Source organism: Astyanax mexicanus, chromosome 17 (genome assembly GCF_023375975.1).
Source record: "Astyanax mexicanus isolate ESR-SI-001 chromosome 17, AstMex3_surface, whole genome shotgun sequence".
Taxonomy (NCBI): Eukaryota; Metazoa; Chordata; class Actinopteri; order Characiformes; family Acestrorhamphidae; genus Astyanax; species Astyanax mexicanus.
The window spans coordinates 6433603-6456234 of NC_064424.1; the positions used below are offsets into that span (position 1 = coordinate 6433603).

The 22632-nt window shown below is 38.4% G+C and overlaps 1 protein-coding gene across 5 annotated transcripts in view; it reads right to left on the reverse strand.

Annotated features, from left to right (window-relative positions):
• Positions 1-10178: 10178 nt before the first annotated feature.
• Positions 10179-22632, reverse strand: part of myo5b (myosin VB) — a 142553-nt gene continuing 130099 nt past the window's right edge. The window contains exons 38-41 of one of the 5 annotated variants that reach the window (XM_049466042.1): positions 13643-13740; positions 12255-12429; positions 12075-12155; positions 10179-11796 (exon numbers count right to left, since the gene is read on the reverse strand). In XM_049466042.1, the coding sequence (XP_049321999.1) occupies positions 11644-11796; positions 12075-12155; positions 12255-12429; positions 13643-13740 (507 nt within the window). In that variant the 3' untranslated portion in view covers positions 10179-11643. The remainder of the gene's footprint in view (positions 11797-12074; positions 12156-12254; positions 12430-13642; positions 13741-22632) is intronic. The other 4 variants (XM_049466038.1, XM_049466041.1, XR_007424964.1 and 1 more) reach the window with 4 other exon arrangements.

Below are 22632 nucleotides of genomic sequence, written 5' to 3' on the forward strand. Positions count from 1 at the left end.
CCATGTTTTGTCATATCACCAAAAATATTGCTTTTGCACAAATATGAATACTGAAATATTGTGATACTTTTTTAGGGTCATATCACCCAACCCAAAATTTTGAAATGCAATTAGGATGCAGATCATGGAGTATCAGGTAGCTGACTGAGGCCTAGACCACGTTGTAGGTGAGCTGTATCTATATGGGCTTGTTACACCTCTCTTCCCGTCCCCCGCCAACCAGTAGCAGAAGGCTTGGGTTCTTGTTATTACTGTCATATGGTTAATATTGACTAAAAACTCTTCACATGATCTTCTAAAGAAGATGAGGCTTATGAGTGAGTAAGAGAAGCTGGAAATGCTGGGTATATGTGGGGGTTGGGGAAAGAAAGAGAGAGAGAGAGTGTGTGTGTGTGTGATAGAGTGAGAGCTAGAGAGAGAGCGGGTTTTTTAAGTGGGTGTGTGTGTGTGTGTGTGTGCACATTTGTGGGGTGGCTGGTTCGAGCTCTAGAGTGCGTCCGTGGGTGGCAGCTGTGGTTAAAGCTGCTCAGAAGGCAAGTAAAATGTGAGAACGGTGAAGGGAAAACGGGGGAAAGACACTCCTCCTTCTCCGACTTTGTTCTGCCATGCTTTGTCATCTTTTTTTTTTCTCAAAAACATGCAGTGACACATCTTTTCCCTCCGCCGTCTCGTGGTTACCAATCGCTGGTGTGTGTGTGTGTGTACCAGAGGGGACAAAGTAACTATTGGTTAGACAGTGAAAGTTGTGCAGCGGGGGCCTAGCCTCGGTGCGCCGCGCCAGAGAATGCGAGGCCTCATCATACAGGATGAGAGCATGCTGAACAAACCCCCTGAAACCACACTACCATCGCTGGAGGCCCCTATCTCACACACCATCTCTCAACAACAGCTTCAACGCTTTATCTGCATGCAGCACCCTTCTGTACCTGTGTTCGTAAACTCTGTCTCTCTCTCTCTCTCATCTTGCGGTCACCATCCTTTGAGCTCCCCGCTTTTCGGCGTCTCGAGATGCATCCATGTGGGAGGCAATGACTCGCGATGCACTAGCACCCAAACACCTTGGGACTTGAGTAGGACTAGTACCCCAAAGACTCGTGATTTGAGTAGGACTATCACCCTAAGATTTGAGACTTGAACTAGCACCCCAAAGACTAGAGACTTAAGTAAGACTATCCCCTTAAAGACTTGAGTAGGAATAGCACACAAAAACCTTGAGACTTGAGTAGGACTAGTACCCCAAAGACTTGAGACTTGAGTAGGACTAGTACCCCAAAGAATGGAGACTTAAGTAGGACTAGTACCCCAAAGACCTGAGACTTAAGTAAGATTATCACCCCAATGATTTGAGATTCAGTAGGACTATTACCTCAAAGACTTGAAACTTGAGTACTACTAGCACCCCAAATATAGGACCAGTACCCCAAAGACCTGAGACTTAAGTAGAACTAGTACCCCAAAGATTTGCTACTTGAGTAGGACTAGCACCCCAAAGACTTGACAATTCAGTAGGACTAGTACCCCAAAGACTTGAGTAGGCCTAAAATGCCAAACACTTAAGACCTGAGTAGGACTATGACCCCCAAAGACTTGAGACTAGAGTAGGACTATAACTCCAAAGATTTGAGTAGGATTATAATGCCAAAAACTATAGACTTGAGTAGGACTATCACCCCCAAAATCTTGAGATTTGAGTAGGACTACTATCCCAATGACTTGAGTAGGACTAGTACCCCAAAGAATTGAGACTTCAGTGGGACTAGTACCCAAAACCTTGAGTAGAACTACTACCCCAAAGATTTGAGATTTCAGTGGGACTACTACCCCAAAGACTTGACACTGATGTAGGACTAGCATCCAAAAACTTTAGACTTGAGTATGACTCACACCCCAAAGACTTGGCACTTCTGTTGGACTAGTAATAAAGACTTAATAATTAAGTAGGACTAGCACACTGAAGACTTGAGACTTGAGTAGGACTATCACCCCAAAAACTTGAGAGACTTGAAAGACTTGAGAATGATCTAAACTTATATATTATATAAAAGGGAAATAACAATTCATATCAGTAAAAGTATTAATTTTTCTTTTATACTTTTTTTGTGATTTTGTTTTTTCAGTTTTATTCATAAGTAGCACTAAGTAAATGTTCTCACATTGTTTTTATTTTAAATTTTGTTGTGTTCTGTACCCTGTACTTCCCACACAACTCATCCTCTACCTGCACTTTACTCATAGTCACTCTGTCACCTATAGGCCTCTCACTTCCTCACTTCCCTCATACTCTAGATATCCACACATGTATATAGCATTTTATATTTATATATTCAGTCGTATTTAACATATATCTGTGCAATACCATTTGTCTATATTTCTATAGTGAACGTTATTATGTGTATTATCTGTATATTTTTTTTTTATTGTTTTCCTTTGTTGTAAATATTGTTCTCTGCACACCTGCACACATATTTTCCACTCACAGGTACACCTGTACTTTGTGACGTGACAATAAAAATCTTGAATCTTGAAAAGATGATAAAAACTACATTGTTAATACTGCATATACAATATATATGTGTATGTAAGGGTAAACAGAAAAAAGAAGGCACAGAATTGGTTGAACTGGCAGAGTAAACGTGTGCTCAGTACGATCTACCATTATGTCAATTTGTTTCCTCCAGCTTATTTCTGATGAGAGAGAGAGAGAGAGAGAGAGAGAGAGAGAGAGAGAGAGAGAGAGAGAGAGAGAGAAGAGCTGATTAACAGTGAAAGTATGGCTGTAAACACAGTTTTTTTATATGAAATATAATATAATAAATTAAATATAAAATATTACACACAAAGGCTTCCAATGCAATGTAAATAAAAATAATCTATTAAATATGTAAGTTTATTGGATGAATTTGCTATATAGATTTCATAGTAGAATATTTAATTTCAAATTTACATTAAAATCAAGTATTTAATCAGAGGAGCTAAATACGGAACCTCCGTATTTCCATAAACAAAACAATAAAAATGTAATGGTAAAAGCATCAACCAATTAAATTCTTAATCACATTTTGCATTGACCAATTGCAGAGTATAGCTACCTATCCATCAGGTACACTTTTGATTGGCCAATGCAATAAATGATTGACAGTTGATTTATGTTTTATGATTGATTGATGCACATAATGATTGACAGCATCCCCGCCCATTCGCCACGCCCATTGTTCTCCAGGCTCTGCCTTACACATACTACGCTCAGAGTTGCCAGGTTTACAGTTTTTCCTCCAAATTGGGCTTGTTAAAAATCCAGTAAAATTTAGGGCTAAAAGAAGAAAGAGAGAGAAATCACAATGTAACTAGGAATCACAAGACAATAAAAACACGTTAAAAAGGACAGAAGAGAGCTCAGGAAAAAAAGAGTAAGTAAAAGTCAGTTTTTTTTTGCTAATTATGTTACTATTAAATGTTTTTGACTGGGAAATAAAACAGTTATAAAATAACAATAAAAATAAAATAACACTCAGTTGTTTTGGCTTTTGCTTCAAACGTATGATATAGGCATATATTTTGGGCTAGTTTAACTTCTAAAAGACGGGTTTTATACTGACCTGGCAACCCTACCTGACCACGCTGAACGAGAGTGGGGAGCGCTAATTAACGGTGAAAGTACGGCTGTAAAAACTGTTTTTTAGATTAAAACACGCTGTTATTTTTTGCAGTAAGTGTCTGCTAGACGTTTTAATGTCGAGTAGTTGCTAGATAACGTTTAGTTTAATTGTTTGGTTAGCTAGTCGGCTAATTAGCTAAGCTAATGAGCTGAGGGTGCTTAGAAACCGTGCTAGCTAAGCTGAGCTAAACTAGGTTAGCTAGTTAGCGTTAGCTTGGAGCCTGAGTTTGTTTGTTTGGAGAAGCCAGGCGAGCTTGGAGCGCAAATTCACAATCAAATACGGGTGAGAGACTGTCGCTGTTTACTTTAGAAGAGCAGTTTTATGTTTTATTAGTTTTAGTGACTATAACTGAGAGTGGACTTTTCCTCCACAGGCCTGTGTATAAGCTGGAGTGTGGGAGAATGGGATACACGACTCCAGAGCTTCTCAGCCGGAGAAAGAGAGGGAGCTGAGGAGCCAAAAACTACTCAAACATCGCATTTACTGGAGGTACTGTACTGCTACGTTTATATTTTTTACGTTTTGCCCCTCATGGGGTAAAGGGGCCTGTGTTGTTTAGTGTTTTTCGACCTCTGCACTCCCAAAACCAAGAAACAGGCATGTACAGTGTGTGTGTAAAAAGACTAACTCAGTTAGCTAGATATATTTAGATTATGCTGTCCATACACTACACAACTTTGAAAATACATATTAAGTTACAAATAATGTGTAAAGTTATATCAGTACTGTGATTTATCAGAGACTCACAACTTTTGTCCCCATCAACAGTTTATTTTTCTGCCACACTGTTTGTTCTTGATATTTTTTAATAGAATACATTTTGTGTTCAACTCTGCCTGTAAGCTTCTTTTCGCCCCTTTTTTGCTACAGGCTTGTATAATAAAGAATTACTGTTTCACCGCTATACATTTACTTTTGTTTTACATAAAAATAATGCAATAAAGAACAAAATGTGTAAAATAACATTGCACAGTAAGACAAAGTAGTGAAGAGTAAAATAACATTAAATATAAAGACTTTAAATTGCTATCTGTCTTTAAAATGCTGTAAATATTAAAGTAAGAACCATATTAAGGCATATTAACTGCAAAATATGTTCTTTTTCAAGTCGTTCATAAATATTCACATAAAATATTTGATTAGTTGGTTCTGGGATTTGATAACAGATGGATGGTCCTGTGCTGGTTAGATTAGTATGTTCTGATGTTTGATAACAGATGGATGGTGCTGTGCTGGTTAGATTAGTAGGTTGTGGGGTTTAAATAACAGATGGATGGAGCTGCGCTGGTGAGATTAGTAGGTTCTGGGGTTTGATAACAGATGGATGGAGCTGAGCTGGTGAGATTAGTAGGTTCTGGGGTTTGATAAATTTCCTTCGGGATAAATAAAGTATCTCTATCTATCTATCTATCTATCTATAACAGATGTATGGAGCTGCGCTGATTAGATTAGTAGGTTCTGGGGTTTGATAACAGATGGATGGTGCTGTGCTGGTTAGATTAGTAGGTTCTGGGGTTTGATAACGATTGACTACCCTGTGCTGTTAGATTAGTAGGTCCTGGGGTTTGATAACAGATGGATGGAGATGTGCTGTTTAGATTAGTAGGTTCTGCGTTTTAATAACAGATTGATGGTGCTGTGCTGTTTAGATTAGTAGGTTCTGGGGTTTGATTACAGATGGATGACGCTGTGCTGGTCAGATTAGTAGGTTCTGGGGTTTGATTACAGATTGATGGCACTGTGCTGGTTAAATTAGTAGGTTCTGGGGTTTGATTACAGATGGATGGTGCTGTGCTGGTCAGATTAGTAGGTTCTGGGTTTAATAAAAGTTATATGGCACTGTGCTGGTTAAATTAGTAGGTTCTGGGGTTTGATAACAAATTGATGGCACTGTGCTGGTTAGATTAGTAGGTTCTGGGGTTTGATTACAGATGGATGGTGCTGTGCTGGTCAGATTAGTAGGTTTTGGGGTTTGATGGCTATGGTTTTGGCTATAGTTCACTCCAGTCTTTAGTTATTGATCTCAGAATACCGGAGTGCAGCTAGTGGCTCAATGCCAGCTAACATCCAAACTCAGCAGTAAGGAATTTGAAGGTATTAGCTTGGATGCTCACACTTTTCCAAGATGAATTAATTGCTGATGTTTATCAGAATGATGTTTTTGCACTGGTTAGATATGGTAAGTTCTGCTGTTTTATATGATATCTGTGTATTACTCTACCAGCACCAGGTTACAGTGCTGGTCACTGCTGGTCTGTGTTCCGTGTCTAGGTTTATTCCCTGTTTTTTTATTTTTTATTTATCTGAATTCCGCCTGTTTTTTTTTTCGCATTGCAAAAGTCAAAGGGCCCTAGTCACACCTAGCCTGCATAACCAATAGGAGTGTTTGATATTACACTTATATTAGTTTTGTACATTTATATTTCATTTGTATAAAATAGTAAAGAAGCTGACAGAGGAGGGAAGTGATGAGAGTGAAAAAAGAGATTTAATGTCTCAGTTAAGCCACTGAATCACATGTGGGGGGAAAACAGACAGAAAGATGAAAGGAAACAGACAGGAAAAGGTCATATAACAAGCCAATGAGTGTCTTGAAAGACAGTCTCATGTGCAGAGTGCAGATAGAGTCCTCTTTAGCTCACACCTGTCGTCAGTCTGGGGAAAGAAAAAAAAACAGAACAGAAACAACTCAAAACTATGATGTGATGCAATAAGGACATAAAACTTCAAACCTGTTTGTTTTGATAGGGCGAGCATTAGGAGTCAGTGTTTGCGCCTGCACCGGTTTTGTTTACTCAGTCACTTTTGAAAGAGTTTGCAAGGCGACATGTCTGATGACTTCCTGTTAATTAGTTACCGCAAACTGAGAAAAACACAAGCCACAAGTCAAACGGCGGAGTGTTTTACCTCTCTGTCTGTGACCGTTGCCTGTGTGTAAGTGTGTGTGTGTGGATGGGAAGGAGCAAAAAAACATGTTCACAAGGCCTCAGTGAAAAAGCCACAAACACAAACAGGAGGCGAAAGTATAAAGGGAGGGAAGTAAGAAGACAGGTGAGGTGCTGTGCACAGATTAATTGCCTTGTATTAAAAATGACAAAGGATCTTAAGACAAAAAAAAAAAATGAATTTATGAATTCCTATGTCCAGAAAAAAAACTTTCTCATAAATTCTTAAATATTCTTAAGTCTTAATAATTTGCTTAGCTAGGTTATTAAGCTTATTGTCACATAAATAATTTACATTTTATTTGCCAGTTACAACCCATCACATGAAATCCACATTCTAAACGCACACAAAATAAACAATATGTGACCTAGACTATATGTCCCTGTATCAAGAGGTGTATATGTACAGCTTTTAGAAAAAAAAATTAAGAACCACTTCAAAATGATCAGTTTCTCTGATTTTACCATTTATAGATATGTTTTAGTTAAATTAGCATTGCTCTTCACCAGTCTTTCACAATGCTTATACCTCCCCTGGTGCAAAAATTCAAGCAGTTCAGCTTTCTTTGATGGCTTATGACCAACCATCTTCCTCTTGATTATATACCAGAGGTATTTACTGGGGTTTAGGTCTGGAGATGTGATGCTCAATGCACACGGGCAGCAGTCTATAGTGAACTTGTGGAGTCATGGCATTTTGGTTGTTGTTTTCCGAGTGATTCGCATACTGGATAATGTCAGCTTGCACATCATTAGTACAGCAATTACCTAATGCTCCATTCACGCTGCTCTGTAGTATCTGCAGACACACCAAACTGGCCACATGTGGCATGTGTTTAAATATGGCCTATAAACATAAGCCTATAATTTTAATTTTGAGCTCTAATGAGCAGCATATATAGGCTAACAAAAACAAACTTTTCAAAATTAGATTATATACTCATAGGAAAACCTACCCTGTCATAAAGGAGAGGGAACCTGATACTGTAGTATTTTTTCTCTATGCATTTACAGAATATTTCAATGCAGTAAGTAAAGTAAAATGTTTCATATAGTGGACTGAGGATACATATTAGGCAACCACCTGTTCTCTTCTGTTTGTGGATAGATGCATCGCATTGGACTGATTAATTTGCATAGTTTGCAAGTTATCCTCAGTTCATCTTTTTTTGCACCGCAATGCATCCGACGGAACCAGTGCTTCCCATTAAAATGCACTTGCTTACCATTTATAGCAATTCTATGTAAGCAGTTAATGTAGAATTTCCTTAGAAGAGCCACACTACCTTGTGTGAATTTTTCCTGTCACACAGCAACAGTATTTTACACTTTTAGCCGCAGGACTCTTTCCACAGTTCGCCCTATCTCACTTTCCCTAACATGGATATACAGTAGGGGTGGGGAATCTCTAGGCACCTTAGAATTCTGTTTCATTATGATTCAGAGGTCTGTGATGCATTTAGAAAATTATTATTAATGCATCTTGAGTAGTTTCTGAAGCGCTACACTTCTGCACTTCCAAGTTCCGCCTTTTAAAAGATACTTATGAGTGGAATGAGCTGAGGTTGTGATTAACCAACACTCTAACCCCACTAAAAGTTTGGTTGCTGAAGTGCAATTACTATTGATGGAAAATAGTTTTGCCCTGGCTCTATTAATATACTCTGAGGACACACAATGTTTTAATAAAAGTAGCATTATAAAGTAAATATTTCTTTCATCCAATCACAGCATGTTTTATAGAATAGACACAGTCACTAAATTACGTATGTTTTTTATGTCTGTACTAAAATTAGTATTGCTGGGAAATACGGATGATGAATTGACAACATTAGTTGATTTTAGTTGTTCAGCAGTGATGTCTGTTCTAGATCTAGTTTTGTTGGGAAATAGTTTTACACTGGCATTTTATGAGCATATTCTGACGAAGGACACACAGCCCTTCCTTTTACAATGCTACTTTTATTAAGAATATATTTCTTGTTTGTATTAGCCGAATATATGTATATAAAATCAATGTTTTATATGTTTTCCGATAATGCCTGTACTAAAACTATTGTTACTGGGAAATACAGTTTTGTGCTAGCACTTTATCAAAATATTCTGACTAAGGACACATAACTCTTTAAAAGTATCATTATAAAGCATTATTAAGTACAAACTAAATATTACTACAAAAATCTAAAAACAGGAACTACAACAGAACATTTCACTTTCTCGTGGATCGTTTTTTGCAGTGTTGGCAGTTAATCTCATTTCAGCGACCACAATAAAAGCAGAGCTGTAGATAAAAGATGACCAAACTAGACGTCTAGAAGGAAGCGACTGTCCTTTATAACATGCTGATCTGCAGTTTTAAGGAGAAATGAGAGCAGAAAACCAAAAAATGTTAGCATAAATTATCACAATGAATCTTAATGACAAATCTGTTTTATTTAGCATGAAACTTGAAACTGAATAAAAAACGGGATAATTCAAACAGTTTAATAACATCTGTGTGTTTAAACATCGTTATCTTCTTTTACATTAAGACAGACGAATATCTGGAAAAAGTAAACGCAACCAAGTTTTCGAGAAATATATTTGTTTAAATATATAAACATTTATTTCAATGAATTTATTGTAAGGGACGTGCTTATATGTTTATCTGTATTTGGATTGTTCACACAGTGTATGTGTATGTTTTAAGGGTTTTGGCATACAAAAGTTTGGGGCTTTTACTGCCCCCTAGCTGACAGAGGAGGGTATTAGTTGCAGTGGTGCTACTTTGCTGCTGCTGTACATAATAAACGCAGAAATAAGAAACTGGTATTGGCAATTAAGTCAAATACAAATGAAAAACATTAGATATTTATGAGTCAGTGTTTCAGTTAAAATAAAAAAAGTAAATTGAGTTAAGGAACATTTTATGACTAAATTTGAAATGTTAAGTTATAAAATTAGGTGTATAATAATTTATTTTTATTAATTAACTAAAGTTAAGAAATAGGCTCCCCCTTACAATTTGAATTTCCCCAAAAATGAGAAAAAATATATATATAATAATAATTATATATGTTTTTGTTTTTTTTTTCTCCTCCACCGCCACTGATATTATAACTCCAATCTACGTTTGTTTGGATAATTTGATTTAATTTTTCCCCCTGACATTCAGATTGTAATGAGCAGCAATTGGAATTTACAAATTTAATGTAGTAATGAAGTTTTGCACCTAATTTTCTTAGCCTTAAACAGCCAGAAAATGTATCTCTATGGTACGAACTGTATTAAATAATTACACTCCGGCAGCTTTAGTGCTTTGTCTACCACGAATCATTGGGATGTTTCTCACTCTTTTGAGATCTGATCTGATGGTTCTGGGTACACACTTCTAGAGCACCTAGGAGTCAGCAGAGGGCAGTACAAACTCCCAGGAGCTCCACATAGAGTAAACTTGTGTGTATGCTAACATATACATATTATAATGTAGTGAAAGAGTCTGCGAACATCATCAGGGGATTTAAGAAGGAATGTAAAATACAGTATATTCATCATTTACGGTTTGTTTGTTTTTGTACATATTACCACAACACTGAAAAACAATCCACAATGGTTTTCTTTATTGGTATTGGAAGTGGTTTAGAGCTCACAGACAGATTCCCACGCAATCGTTGCTGTTACTGATGAATATACAGTATGATGAGACTGTTAATAAAATGTTGAAAATCTTAAACTTAAAAAAAAAAGAAAGTCAAAACTCATTGCTGCATTAGAGTGGGTAAAGTACACAGTGCATTCTTTATATGTCGAAAAAGACATAATTCATAATTATACAAAGAAACTCAAGAGTTTTGAGCCAAAAACCTGGTAGAGTTACATTATGCACATGTATTTATCAGTAAGTCCTGTTGGCAGGTTGGTATTACAGCTATGAAGTACATACAATATGAGTATAAAAGACTCTGTGGAGATTCTGTAAAATATTGTTTGTTTATTAGAAAACTTTTTTTTGTTTTGCTGTTATTGCTGTGGGATTCTAGGTATAACTTTTTCTTTTTGTAATTCTGGAATTATTCCTTCATTTTTAAATAAATTTCTACCTGTAGTGCCTCTGTTTACACTTACAAATGCCTTCCATTCAACATGTACAACTTTCCCTTTTACATCTTTTCTTTTTCACCTCTCCCCTTATGTTCCTTTCTGTTCTGAGATAGAATAGAAGGAGAACGTAATACATATGATCTCATATCTCCCATAGTCTCCCACAACTGACCTCCACATCACCAACATTCATTCAACTTTGGTTTACCACTCTCTTGCTAATCCTGCTCCTGATGTCTCTGTGTTTTTGTTTTTGTGGCACAGGGCTGGCGCTGTGACATAACTGCTTCAGGCGTCGTCTCTTCAGAAGCCTCAGCCTGCTGGAGTTTGCTGTGTGGACCTTCCAGAGAAAAGGATTCACTGCCGGCCACAAAAAAAGGAAAAAAGAAAAAGTGTGGGCTTCATTTGGACAGAGTGAGTCACGGACAGCAGCTACTGCAATGCAGGGGTTCCTCCTGCTTCTGCTGTTAGCAGGCGGCCACTGAGAGGGTAGATCTGCTGATCACTTGTAAGGAAAAAAGAAGGAAGAAGAAACAGCCACTTTACAGAAAGGTAGGTAAAGTATGCATCCCAGTCCAGAGAAAATAGCCTTTTTTATCATTAATTTGTCGGCAAAGAACGATATACAACAGTTACAGAGGAAAGACAGTCAAATCTGTTAGAGCTGCATTGTAGCTCGTTAATGTTGTCAGTGTTCGTGTCAGTAGCATCAGATCTCCTAAGCCACGCCTCCACGCCGTAGAGCTCCATTTTTACACACACATTAGAAAGCAGAAGGCCTCACAACACTGAAATTAGTCCGCCAGATAGACTAGGTCAGTGGCTGCTGCTGCTGCGTCCATGCCAGCTGTATAGATGAGGTGTTTATATATGCTGGTTAGTGGGGCTGCGCTGGGGCTGATCTCCTGCAGGTCTGCTTGGATGGAGCAGTTCAGAAAAATACAAAAACAACGACAGACAGGTCAGACTCGCACAAGGAAGTCCAGGTTGAGTGATGCAGGCATGTGTATGGTCTCCAGACTCAGGGCTGAAGGAGTGTAGGGGAACAGCACAGGGAATGTGTGCTTGGTGTCCACCAGGAGCTGGTTGTTTTCTATTCTGTCTTGGAGACGGTTCTGAAAAAAGGAAAACAACATACAGTTATGTGTACAGTGCCGTGAAAATGTTTAAAAATATATATTTGACCTCTTTTGTTTTTGCTTATTAATGTCAGACAGAGATAACCTGAATACATACAAAAAGCAGTTTTTAAATGATATTGAATTTATTGAGGGGAGGAAAAGCAATACAAGCTTACTAAATTCACTTTATTATATGGAGTGTTTACAAAAACCATGTGTAAAGGTCATAAGACCTTTGTATTTACTGAAGTATGGCATTATGAAGAGTGCACCTGTATGTCTCTGATGAATGACACAGTGACCTGCTCCTCAAACTCATTCAGGGGGGTGTAAAGATTGAGGATCTTCACAATCTGAGAGGGAAAAAAACAATTCAAGGTTCAGCACTCGAGTTACAGACTGTAAAGGCCCTAAGGTGAGTAATTAAGCAGTGGTGTGGGACTTTGTAGTACCTGTTGTGTGGTGAGTGCAGAGCACAGAGTGCAGATAGCCTCAGCATCCTGGGACGTCTTCTTCTTGACTTGCAGAAGCTGGCCTGCTTGGATCAGGGGCTCGATAGTGGCCAACACTCCACTCTGGTGCAGGTTCCTCCCCCTTAACCACTCCTCCATCTGACTGATGTTGTACCTGGAGTCATAGGATGAAGGTCAGTAATAAGATGTTTACACTACAGTGACATGCCAAAAGTCACTGGACAGCTACACAGATGTACAGGAAATAAATCAAAGAAGGCATTACCACCCACAGGTTAGAGCAGTGTTCTTTAGCTTTCATAGGACATGTCAGTGTGCACAGCACAGTATGCACCTCTGTCATTGTGCAGGCATCAAGGATTAAACAGCAGTTATAATAATAAGGAGAAATCCGGGACTTAGGTTTGTAGTGTAACATGATAACGAGTACGAACTTTTGTCAAATAGCACCCCTCTGTTCTCCCCCAACATTCCCAAAAACAGCACTTTTAGCTGATGATCCCAACAGAGAGCTTTGAAAGTGCAGATAGTTCATTAAAAAACAGTTTATACACACAGTTCCTTTAGCTAGTTCTCCGGGTGTCACAATCTAGAAATGAAGTTATGATAATCAACTGACAAACAAACGAATAGGTAGGTTAGGGGAAAAGATAATAACATTTATGCATTTCCACAGAATTAATTTCTTGGTTTTAAAATAATGCCCTTTTGAGTTTGTTAATGGTGTAAAAATAGAGGTATAGCATTGCCCATGCAAAGAAATCACTTGCATTGCAAGCTCTGGTGGGAGCATTGGCTGAACGTGCTGTATTTATTTATGCTGGGGGTAACTGAAGGTGGGCTATTCTACAAAAGTTTATACTCGTAGTAATTTAACTAACGCCCAAGTCCATTTCACACCGGAGTTGCCATTAAATGCCTGGTGAAGATAAAAAAAAAATAATGACAATTCTTGCCTTATGATTATTGTGTTTAGACTCACATTAACTCTCATATGGCTAAAAAAAAAAAAAAAACTATAAGGGTGTTTTAACACCTGCACTATTTAGTCCAGTTAAAACAGACTGTTTGTAATCTTGTGTGAAAACAGTAGTTGCACTCCGGTAAGGTCCCAAACAAACTCCAGACTAATTTGTTTTGAGGTAAGAATGTGATTCAACCTCTATCTGCTCCAACTATCAAATATAATCGCTCCAAGTTAACAAATTTGTAAACTGATTCGAATTACAGGTGTGAAAATCCAAATGGCAACAAATGATGACCTGAGGTAGGCTCCTATGACAGGTGTTGCTGTGTAAAGTTTCTTCATTTGTGTGTTGTACATAAGAGAATGTCATAAACCTTTTATGATTGTAATGCAGTCTTACCTGAGCTGCATGCCGGTGCTCCAGGAGCAGACGTCTTTATGCAGCAGTAGGTTGTTGAGTGTGACGGCGTTGATGGAGTAGAAAAGCTGGCGGATGACCTGCTGACCAATCTCTTGGTCCAAACCGTGCTCCACCATGATGGTGTTAAACTGGCCCAGCTGCCTGATCAGAGCTTCCAGGGTGTATCCCCCTGGGCCTCCAGTCTCACAGTCCATACTGGAGGAACGGTTCCTGTAGCCCATTGGCTTCACTCTTGTCAGGCTTCCACTCTCCAGCATCGCAGACACTAACACAGAGAGAAAGAAATTAAGAGATGAGTTACTGTTAAGAGGTAAGTGTGACAATCATGGTTAAGCACATGTTGTTTCACAACAGGATTTTGTGATTCCTTTTTTTTCTCCTTAAAGAAGAAATCCGTTGTGAAGTGAAATGTGATAAATACAAACTTTCTTGGACAGCCCACCACTGTTTCCCCCTGGCAGAGCCTACGAATAGGCGTACAGTTCTTGAAAACAAGGCACTGGGAGCTTTCAAAGTGCACAGGTAGCTCCAAGCGCCACCATCTTCAAAGTCATGATAAGTTGACTGGCAAGCACAAATAAAAAAGGTATGATGGAACAGACTGCAAAATTTATTTTGTGTAAATGCGTGAATTCCAAACTTGGCTCAAAAGGATTTACTACTTAGTGACTCGTCAGTCGAATTATTGTAACAAAATTTTAAGGTAGTGGTGCCCAGAGAATTACCTGCAAGTACTGTGTGTATAAACAGTATTTTTACTAAACATGCCTACACACTTTCAAAGCTCTCAGTGTCTCATTTTAAATATCAGGTCCTTCAGAATTCTACCAGTGAAGGGTGGAGCTACTTCGAGCTTGTTAATGTTGTAAAAATATGTTATTTTTTTTGCATGGGTAACACTATGCCCCTACCACTAGCATTGTAAGCCTATTGAAATCATTTGCTAAAATGCTGAGGTGAATGAAGGTGGGTTTTTTGATAAAAGTTTGTACTCTTTATCATGTTTCAGTACACACTACAAGACCATTCTACCTAGGATTTCTCTTTAAAACAAAAAGAACGCCTTAAGGTTTCCAGATTAATCACATTAAACATGTTAATGTTGACATTTTCTTTAATTTCTATAGGATGTTTGAAGCTGAAATATATAAAATTCTATATAAAGTCTATGCTAACATACTAGAATATATTCTTGATTTTTTCTTTTTACCACATCATTTTATAACATTCACTCACCAATCATGGGCTGCAGAATGGCCTCAGCTATTTTAATGAGCTGCTGGCAGATCTGGATGGACAGATCACTCAGTACCTGCCGGTACTCTGCCAGGTCAAAGTTCTTCAGGCAGTGCTCGTTCTGTTTGGGTGTGTTCTGCGTCATGAAAGCCTGTGGGACAAAAGACACGCAAGGCTTAGCTAGAACTCAGAGTTATTTACCGAACAAAATCTCTTTCACTAAAGAGTGTAAGCTTTGCTGTTTGTCGAAGCAAACGTGTTTGGATAGGTTGTGCTTCTCACCTCGTCTCCGCTGTATTGCTTCAGACAGTGCAGGAGTCGACTAGTGTTAGCCAGCCAGAAAGAAGTCATCTCAAAGTCATCATTGTTTTTCTGCACAGTAAAAACAGCACAAAGTGTAAAACTGTTAATTATTACTGACACATCAACAACTCATCAGCTAATTTGGTATAAAATGTGAAGAGTTTGTTTTGGAGGAGTTGTGTGAGACGTACTTTGAGAACTTTCTTGACAGCGTTGATCGTTGAGGTGAGCATAGAGTGCACTTTCTGGTCGTCGTTGATGTAGTCAGCATGACGGATGCACATGAACAGGATGTAGGCTGGGAGACAGGGGACCGTGGCTGACACAACATGGGGCTTCAGGTCTGAGAACACACACATACACATTTGCATTGAATAGAGTTATATAGACTCTCCCCCCCCCCCCCATACAGCAGATAAAAGTGACCCAAACCTGAAATGTTCTCATGAAATCCTATGTTTATTTTAGACTGTTCACGATCTTTGTAATGTGACCCATATCAAAATAGCATTGCTTCACATAAAGTTTCGGTTTCATCCTGGTCAGAAACTCAAGAGCTAGAATGTGTTTAGGATCAAACTGAGCATATCTCAAAATGTATTTAGCCATGTCTTTTGTATTACCTCTATTTTTGTATTTTTTCTTTGACACTATTGCTGCATTCTATGTTTGTGGCTTTGTTTAGCCATTTCATTAGAAACACTGAGCGGCTGTGACACAAGTCTTCTAATATTATTATAAAAGAGACATCAGTCCAAATATTTATAAGCTCTGTTAGCTCATTTTCTTACCATTCAAACCCTTGCTCACATTTTCACAAATCAGATTTGTATCGAATTTCAATACCACATATTAAAGAGGTCCAAATCAGTATTAAAAATGTCAGTTTGTTGTTTTTTGCTGTTCAGACATCCACAAAAACATTTTAAATGTGTCATATTTAATGTAATAGAGCAGATTTGGGCCACTTTTACCTGCTGTGTGAATATTTCCATACTATTAATATATGGTCAGCTATATCAGTACATGTATATGTTAAAGATTCACACTCCTTTTCATACTGACCAGTAACAAGAGTTCTGATCAGCAGGGCCTCGTCCTCTTTGATGTACTCCAGCATGCCCTTATCCTTCCTCTGCACTGTGACCTGCCGGGTTAGCTCAGGTCTGGCCCTGCTACTCTGCGCGGCTACAGCCTGGGACACTGTACAGCAGAGAGAAACCCCACATCACATTAGTATTACAGTGAGGTAAGGTAGCCCTGATCCAACACAATTTAAAGAATAACGATTAAAATATATATGAGAACAGTGGAATTATCTGACCTTCAAGCTCCTGAACCTTCTTGATGTAGATTCTCAGCTGCTTCTTTAGTTTCCTCTCATTCTTTTCCAGCTTCTCCATGACCTCCTTGAGATCCTGAAACAGAACATCATCTTTATTAGGAGGCAGAATAGACATTTATGTACAGAGAGCACAGAAGGAAAAGCTGTTTTGAAGCTTGTACTGTGTGGGTGTGTTGTGAGCTGTGTATGTCTTACTGTTGGGTAGTAGGGTGTTGGAACAATTGGTATAATAAACACGACAACCTACTATTAAGATGGTCTTGTTAAAAATGCTTTTTAACTTTTAAATAAGCTTTTATAGACAAAACACTTATGCATTTCTTTCTACATAGGACAAATGTAACAGAGCCCATGCTAAAGTGATGATGCAGTCTCCTAACCCTCCTGTAATGTTACCTGTTTTAAAATTTGAATATCTAGGATCTAAGTATTTTTTCAGTATGAAACTTCTTCTGCTTGCCTTAAGTAGTGTAATCAACATATAATATTAAAATGGTTCATCTCACATATTTGCACCCTCTGCAAAAACTACAACAAAATTACAATGTTGTGTTTTTTCAAAAGTAATAAAGTAGTGAAACATTAAATTTTTTTACGTGTTTAATGAGTGAATTATCCTAATTTAATTATTACGAGGTAAGGAACACCATTGCACTAAATATTGATAGTATAATTAGTAATGGTGTTAGTAATGAAATATTCACACTACTTGTTAGGATTTTTTAGATAATTAAACATGCACTGGGTCACCCGGGAACACCATCGCTATTCCTGACAAATGAACATAACAGGAGGGTTAACTGTGAGCTGTGATGGTGAATGAGTTTTCTCACCAGGTTCTCATTGGTGAGGCGAGTGATCTCCTGCTGCACGCTGAACTCCACCAGAGCCTCTGGAGGTAAAGTGCTGAAGTGATTCAGAGTCTCCTGCTTCTTCTCCAGGTCCTCCTTCAGTACCTCGATCTGGAGTTGTAGAGCCTCCAGTTCATCCTGGTGTTTCCGTGACTGGGACTGCAGCTGTGTCTCCAGCAGCCTAACAAACACATGCCAGAGTTCCATTACTGTGGTAAAACTGATTTCATCTCAACCTGTACACTCAATAAACACTACATGCCACACAGATCAAAATGCTCAAATCACTCCAAAATCAAACAAGAAATGTGATAGACGTAGGAAGTATCCAAAACAATATTATACATTTTCCATGCCAGCAATAGAGAGAAGCTCTCAGCTAAATCAGTGCTATAAATATTAGAAGTAAGTGCTTCTTCTATGCACTAAAGGAGCGACGTGCACTCAGCTGAGGTTAAAGAGGAGCAGAAAGGCAGCAAAAGAGTGAAGCACAAAACACAACCTGGCAACTTGCTTTAGCCCCTGATAGGCCAGGCCAAGCTCTCCATCTTCATTCAAATAACCCCAGTCCTGTGATTTACTGATGTCCAAGCAGAGAGAAAAAGAGAGGAAACGGACAGCAAGAGGAAAGAGAAGAAAGCAGTTAAATTAGGCAGAAATGAAAATGGGTTAGCTGAGCTGAACAGATAGAAGTAGCAGTGTTAGCATTGGCTGACTGACGCTTCAGACATCAGGGAATATGCTGTTAGGGTAAGAATCAATGCTGCAACAGTGTTTTTTAATCTAACAATACACTAGTGCAGGGAGATTAATCAAATTAAGTGGATTAAACTGAAAAAATGGTCAGTGTTTCAATGCAATTCTCAAATTGGTATAATAAATATTGCACAGATAGAACTTGCCAGTAGGTAGGTTTGCATTTCTGTCAGAAACTAGTAAATAACTCTTAAATCCAATGTAAAACATTTCTAAAACTTTTTAAAATGCTTATATTTACAATATAAAATGTGTCCATCACCTTTCAGTGTTGCTAATATTTGTAGCTGATCAGTGTACACTCCTACTTAAACAGAATTACACCTTTTACATATTTAAAGATGCCATAATATAATATGAATAATATAAGCTTTTTTTGTAACAGTAGCAACTAAAGCATATAAACAAGCAAACTGCACAATACCAACATTTATCACAATATGATAAAATAACTTCAAATTGCCCACCTCTAGTTTAAAGCACATAAAGCCCATACTTACCACATCTGGTATAGAGAGCCAATGCTAGGCCCGTCACAATAATTACATTATTGATAAAATAACCTCTCAAGTAGGACCTTAGTAATTTTTACCCATTGTTTCACTTAGCAACAAGAGCCCATTAAAGGTGAATGTGTGTGAAAACTTTGCTTAAAACCTTAAAAAAAAAAAAAGAAAAAAAAGTGTATTTGCATTGTTTTGCCAATGTATATTAATTCTATTAGTGATATAATATGGTCTAACCATGACTCAAATAGTTTCGGGTCTGTCAGAGCACAGTGGAAGGTGTCTGCTTCAACAGTCACGGCTAAAAATACTATAAGAGTGCTTAGAAGAACATGTGCCAATCTACAGGTACGAGACTGTCTGTACTGGTTAAAATAGTCTTGAGTTTCTCAGCAGTGCTGTGGAGCAGTGAATGTGTTAAACAGGGCTGTGTATAGGCAATACAATATGCATCAGAATACACTAGTTATAATTCAATATATTGTGATTATACTGAGTTACTGTAAGCAGAGCCATGTAGTGTTTTTGTTTAAATTACAAAAAAATAAATAATCATATTTATACAATCTTCAAACACTAAAGTAACCAGTGTGACACCTTTACGTGTAAACTAATAATTAAAAATCAACGTTTTTGATTTTTGAAAATGTACATAGAGTAAAACAAAATATGATATTGATATACATTTTCTTTTACCCCTAGAAAAAAACAGTGGGTTTAATATTCACTAAATCACTTAATCACTAAAATGTGTTATGCAAAAAGCCTGAGTAGTAAGGCTGAAGAACACTTGCTCTTTTACCTCTTTGCTTCACTGAGTGCCTGGTATGCCTGCAGAGCTTCCTCCTTGTCTATAGGCATTTTGTTGTTGGGCCATTCCGAGACATTGTTGGAGTTCTACGAGGACAAAACAGAATAGTGGAGTGTTACTATAAATCAGAAATCACACTGAAAATATATCACTGTGTGGAAGGAACATGCATATATGACATGGAAATATTACCAGAAAGAATCTCTAAGCTAGATGTGTGTTTTTCTAGGACTGGTGAGAGAGGGAGGGCAGTAATGATGTTACTGGTTACTATTTCACTGCTGGTGCTAAAATGTACAAATAGTGAAAGTAAAAGCGGTGAGTGAAAACATGCCTGAAAATCATTAGTCCTTACAATAAAAACCTGCCATTAGTGATGCTTTTAACATCCTCCTGCCTTTTAAAATCATGTGAATTCATCAGGCACACACAGCCTGAGGAACACCTTAACTAAACCCATCACAGTTAAAGAGCACCATGACAAAGACACAGAGAAAGAAAGCGTGATTAAGAGTTTTAGAAAGAGACCAAGCAAGAGAGAATGATAGAAAAGAAAAAAGTTAGAATAAGAGTAAGAATAAGAGAGACCAGGTTAGAGGAAGAGCTAACGAAGAAACTAAAAAAGAGAAAAAGATAGATAGATAGATAGATAGATAGATAGATAGATAGATAGATAGATAGATAGATAGATAGATGAGAAAGTAAGAGTCAGATGCATACAGAGAATGCACAAGACAGTGTGAGAGAAAAAGAGAGCAAAGGAAGAAACTTTAGAAAAGAGAAGTATGAAGAGAATGAGATTTCAAGCTAAAGAGAGAGAGAGCAAACTGGAGAGATGGAGAGAAAGACAAAAAGAGGAAGGGAGGGAGGAAGCATGAGATCAAAATCAAAGAGACAAGCTACAAGAATGATAGAAAAGAGAGAAAGTTAAGCGAGCGAGTGTAACAGACTAAGCTAGAGAGAAAAGGAAATAAATGAGAGAAAAAGACTGAAAAGATAGAGGTATAGAGAGAAAGGGTTAGATAGCATGAACAAGACAGTTCTAGTTAGACACGTTAGACAGAGAGCAAGTTAGAGAACAAAAGATAGAAAAGTGAGGTACAGAAAAAGATACAGTAGTTTGAGAGAGAACAGGAAACAGCATGAGCACAGATATGTAGTGCAAAGAAAGCAAAAACAGTGACTGAAAGAGTGAGAAGAAGAAAAAAAATTTCTAGTTCAGAAATTGTATAAAGAAAGAAGTGGTCTAGATTTAATAAAAGCTGACATGCTGTGCCATCTCACAGAGCTGTGCTGTGACTCTCTCAATCACTCCGCTCCCTCTCTCTTCCCCTCCTCTCTTCCCCCCCTCTCTCTTCCCCTCCTCTCTCTTCTCCCCTCCCCTCTCTTCCCCCCCTCTCTCTTCCCCCTCCTCTCTCTTCCCCCTCCTCTCTCTTCTCCCCTCCTCTCTCCCCCCCCCCTCTCTTCCCCCCCCCCTCTCTTCCCCCCCCCCTCTCTTCCCCCCCTCTCTCTTCCCCCCCCCTCTCTTCCCCCCCCCTCTCTTCCCCCCCCTCTCTTCCCCCCCCCTCTCTTCCCCCCCCTCTCTCTTCCCCTCCCTCTCTTCCCCCCCCTCTCTTCCCCCCCCCCTCTTCCCCCCCCCCCCTCTCTCCCCCCCCCCTCTCTCCCCCCCCCCCCCCCTCCCCTCTCTCCCCCCCCCCCCTCCCCTCTCTCCCCCCCCCCCTCCCCTCTCTCCCCCCCCCCCTCCCCTCTCTATTAATAAATAGTTAAGAAAACTGTAATAATTGTAAAAAAAAAAAAAACCTAAAGAAAACTCTCAACGCGCAGGATGGACCGACACACACACGCACACACCGATGGTGTTTGGACTGGGGTAAGGAACGGGACCACACTATTCAGCGCTGCTGTTTTAATAAATATATAGGTAAATTTGAAGCATTAAATGTAGTTTATTTAATTTATATTAGGAACGTGGGGCGGGAGCGGCAGAAATGTGTATGTGGCGGGCGGGCGCGGGATTAAAAGAAGCAATTTTTTTGCGGCGCGGTAACGAGACAGAAACGCGGGAGCGTGGAAGAGTGGGTTTAAAAATCAGTCTCGCGCAGACCTCTATTATACATGATAAAAAAAAATGCAGGCTCTGTGGCAACAGTAGGGGCTAAATCGGTTACAAAAGCCTGGCCTACAAAAATGATGTCTGAACGAATTTCCTCTTATCTTATATAATTTAAAATGGTTTAAAAATATAAAATAATTTCTAAGCAAACGAAATATTTAATATTGAGCTTATAGCCCAAGTGCAAAAATACAAAATCAGTAAAACGGCTATGCCCTGCACAATCCTTTAACCGAAATAGACCAAGTACAGTTTACAATGACTGTCCTCTAATATAATCAACAATGTTTAAGAATATAAAATACTTCCTGAACAAACGTTTTTTTTTGTTAGTTTTTTTTAAGCAAATAACCTAAGTGTGAAAACACAAACAGCAATTTACTGGGCTGGCTTGCGCAGCGGAGAAACCGTGCAGCAGCAGCCTCGGTGTGGGGCAGCAGAAATTCCGGGATGAAAACACAAAGAAATCTGGGCTAAAAACACAGAAAAAATATGGGGTGAAAACACAAAAATCCGGGATAAAAACACCAAAAATCCGGGGTGAATATGTCTCGTCGGTCAGAGCAAATTGAACATTTTTCAGTGGATTAAAGGGGCCGTGATTTGCTTTTTTTTTTTTTTTACCTCTTTTTTTAAAAACGAATATTCGAATATTCGCTTCGAATCAGTGCCGAATATCCGGAGCTCAAAAAACGCTATTCGGGCCAGCCCTAGTAAATAGTTTAGATGAATAAAGGTGCAGGTATAATAAACTGGTCTAGTGTTGTTAGAGAAATACAGTATATACAGCACCCGCCACAGTTATTCATATTATATTCATACATTCATTCATTTGCTCCTTGGCTTAAATTCAGTTGAATTGTAGACTTTTAAATACGTTGATGATGAATGTGATTAATTTTGATACATTAATTTCACAGCATGTAATAAATTGGACTTTTTAAATTACCTAACAGCACTATTAAACCTTAAAATTCAAAATGCTAAAAAATAATAATTTTATAGCATCCTCAATAGCTCCTCAAAGTCGTAAATTAAGCTGTTGGTT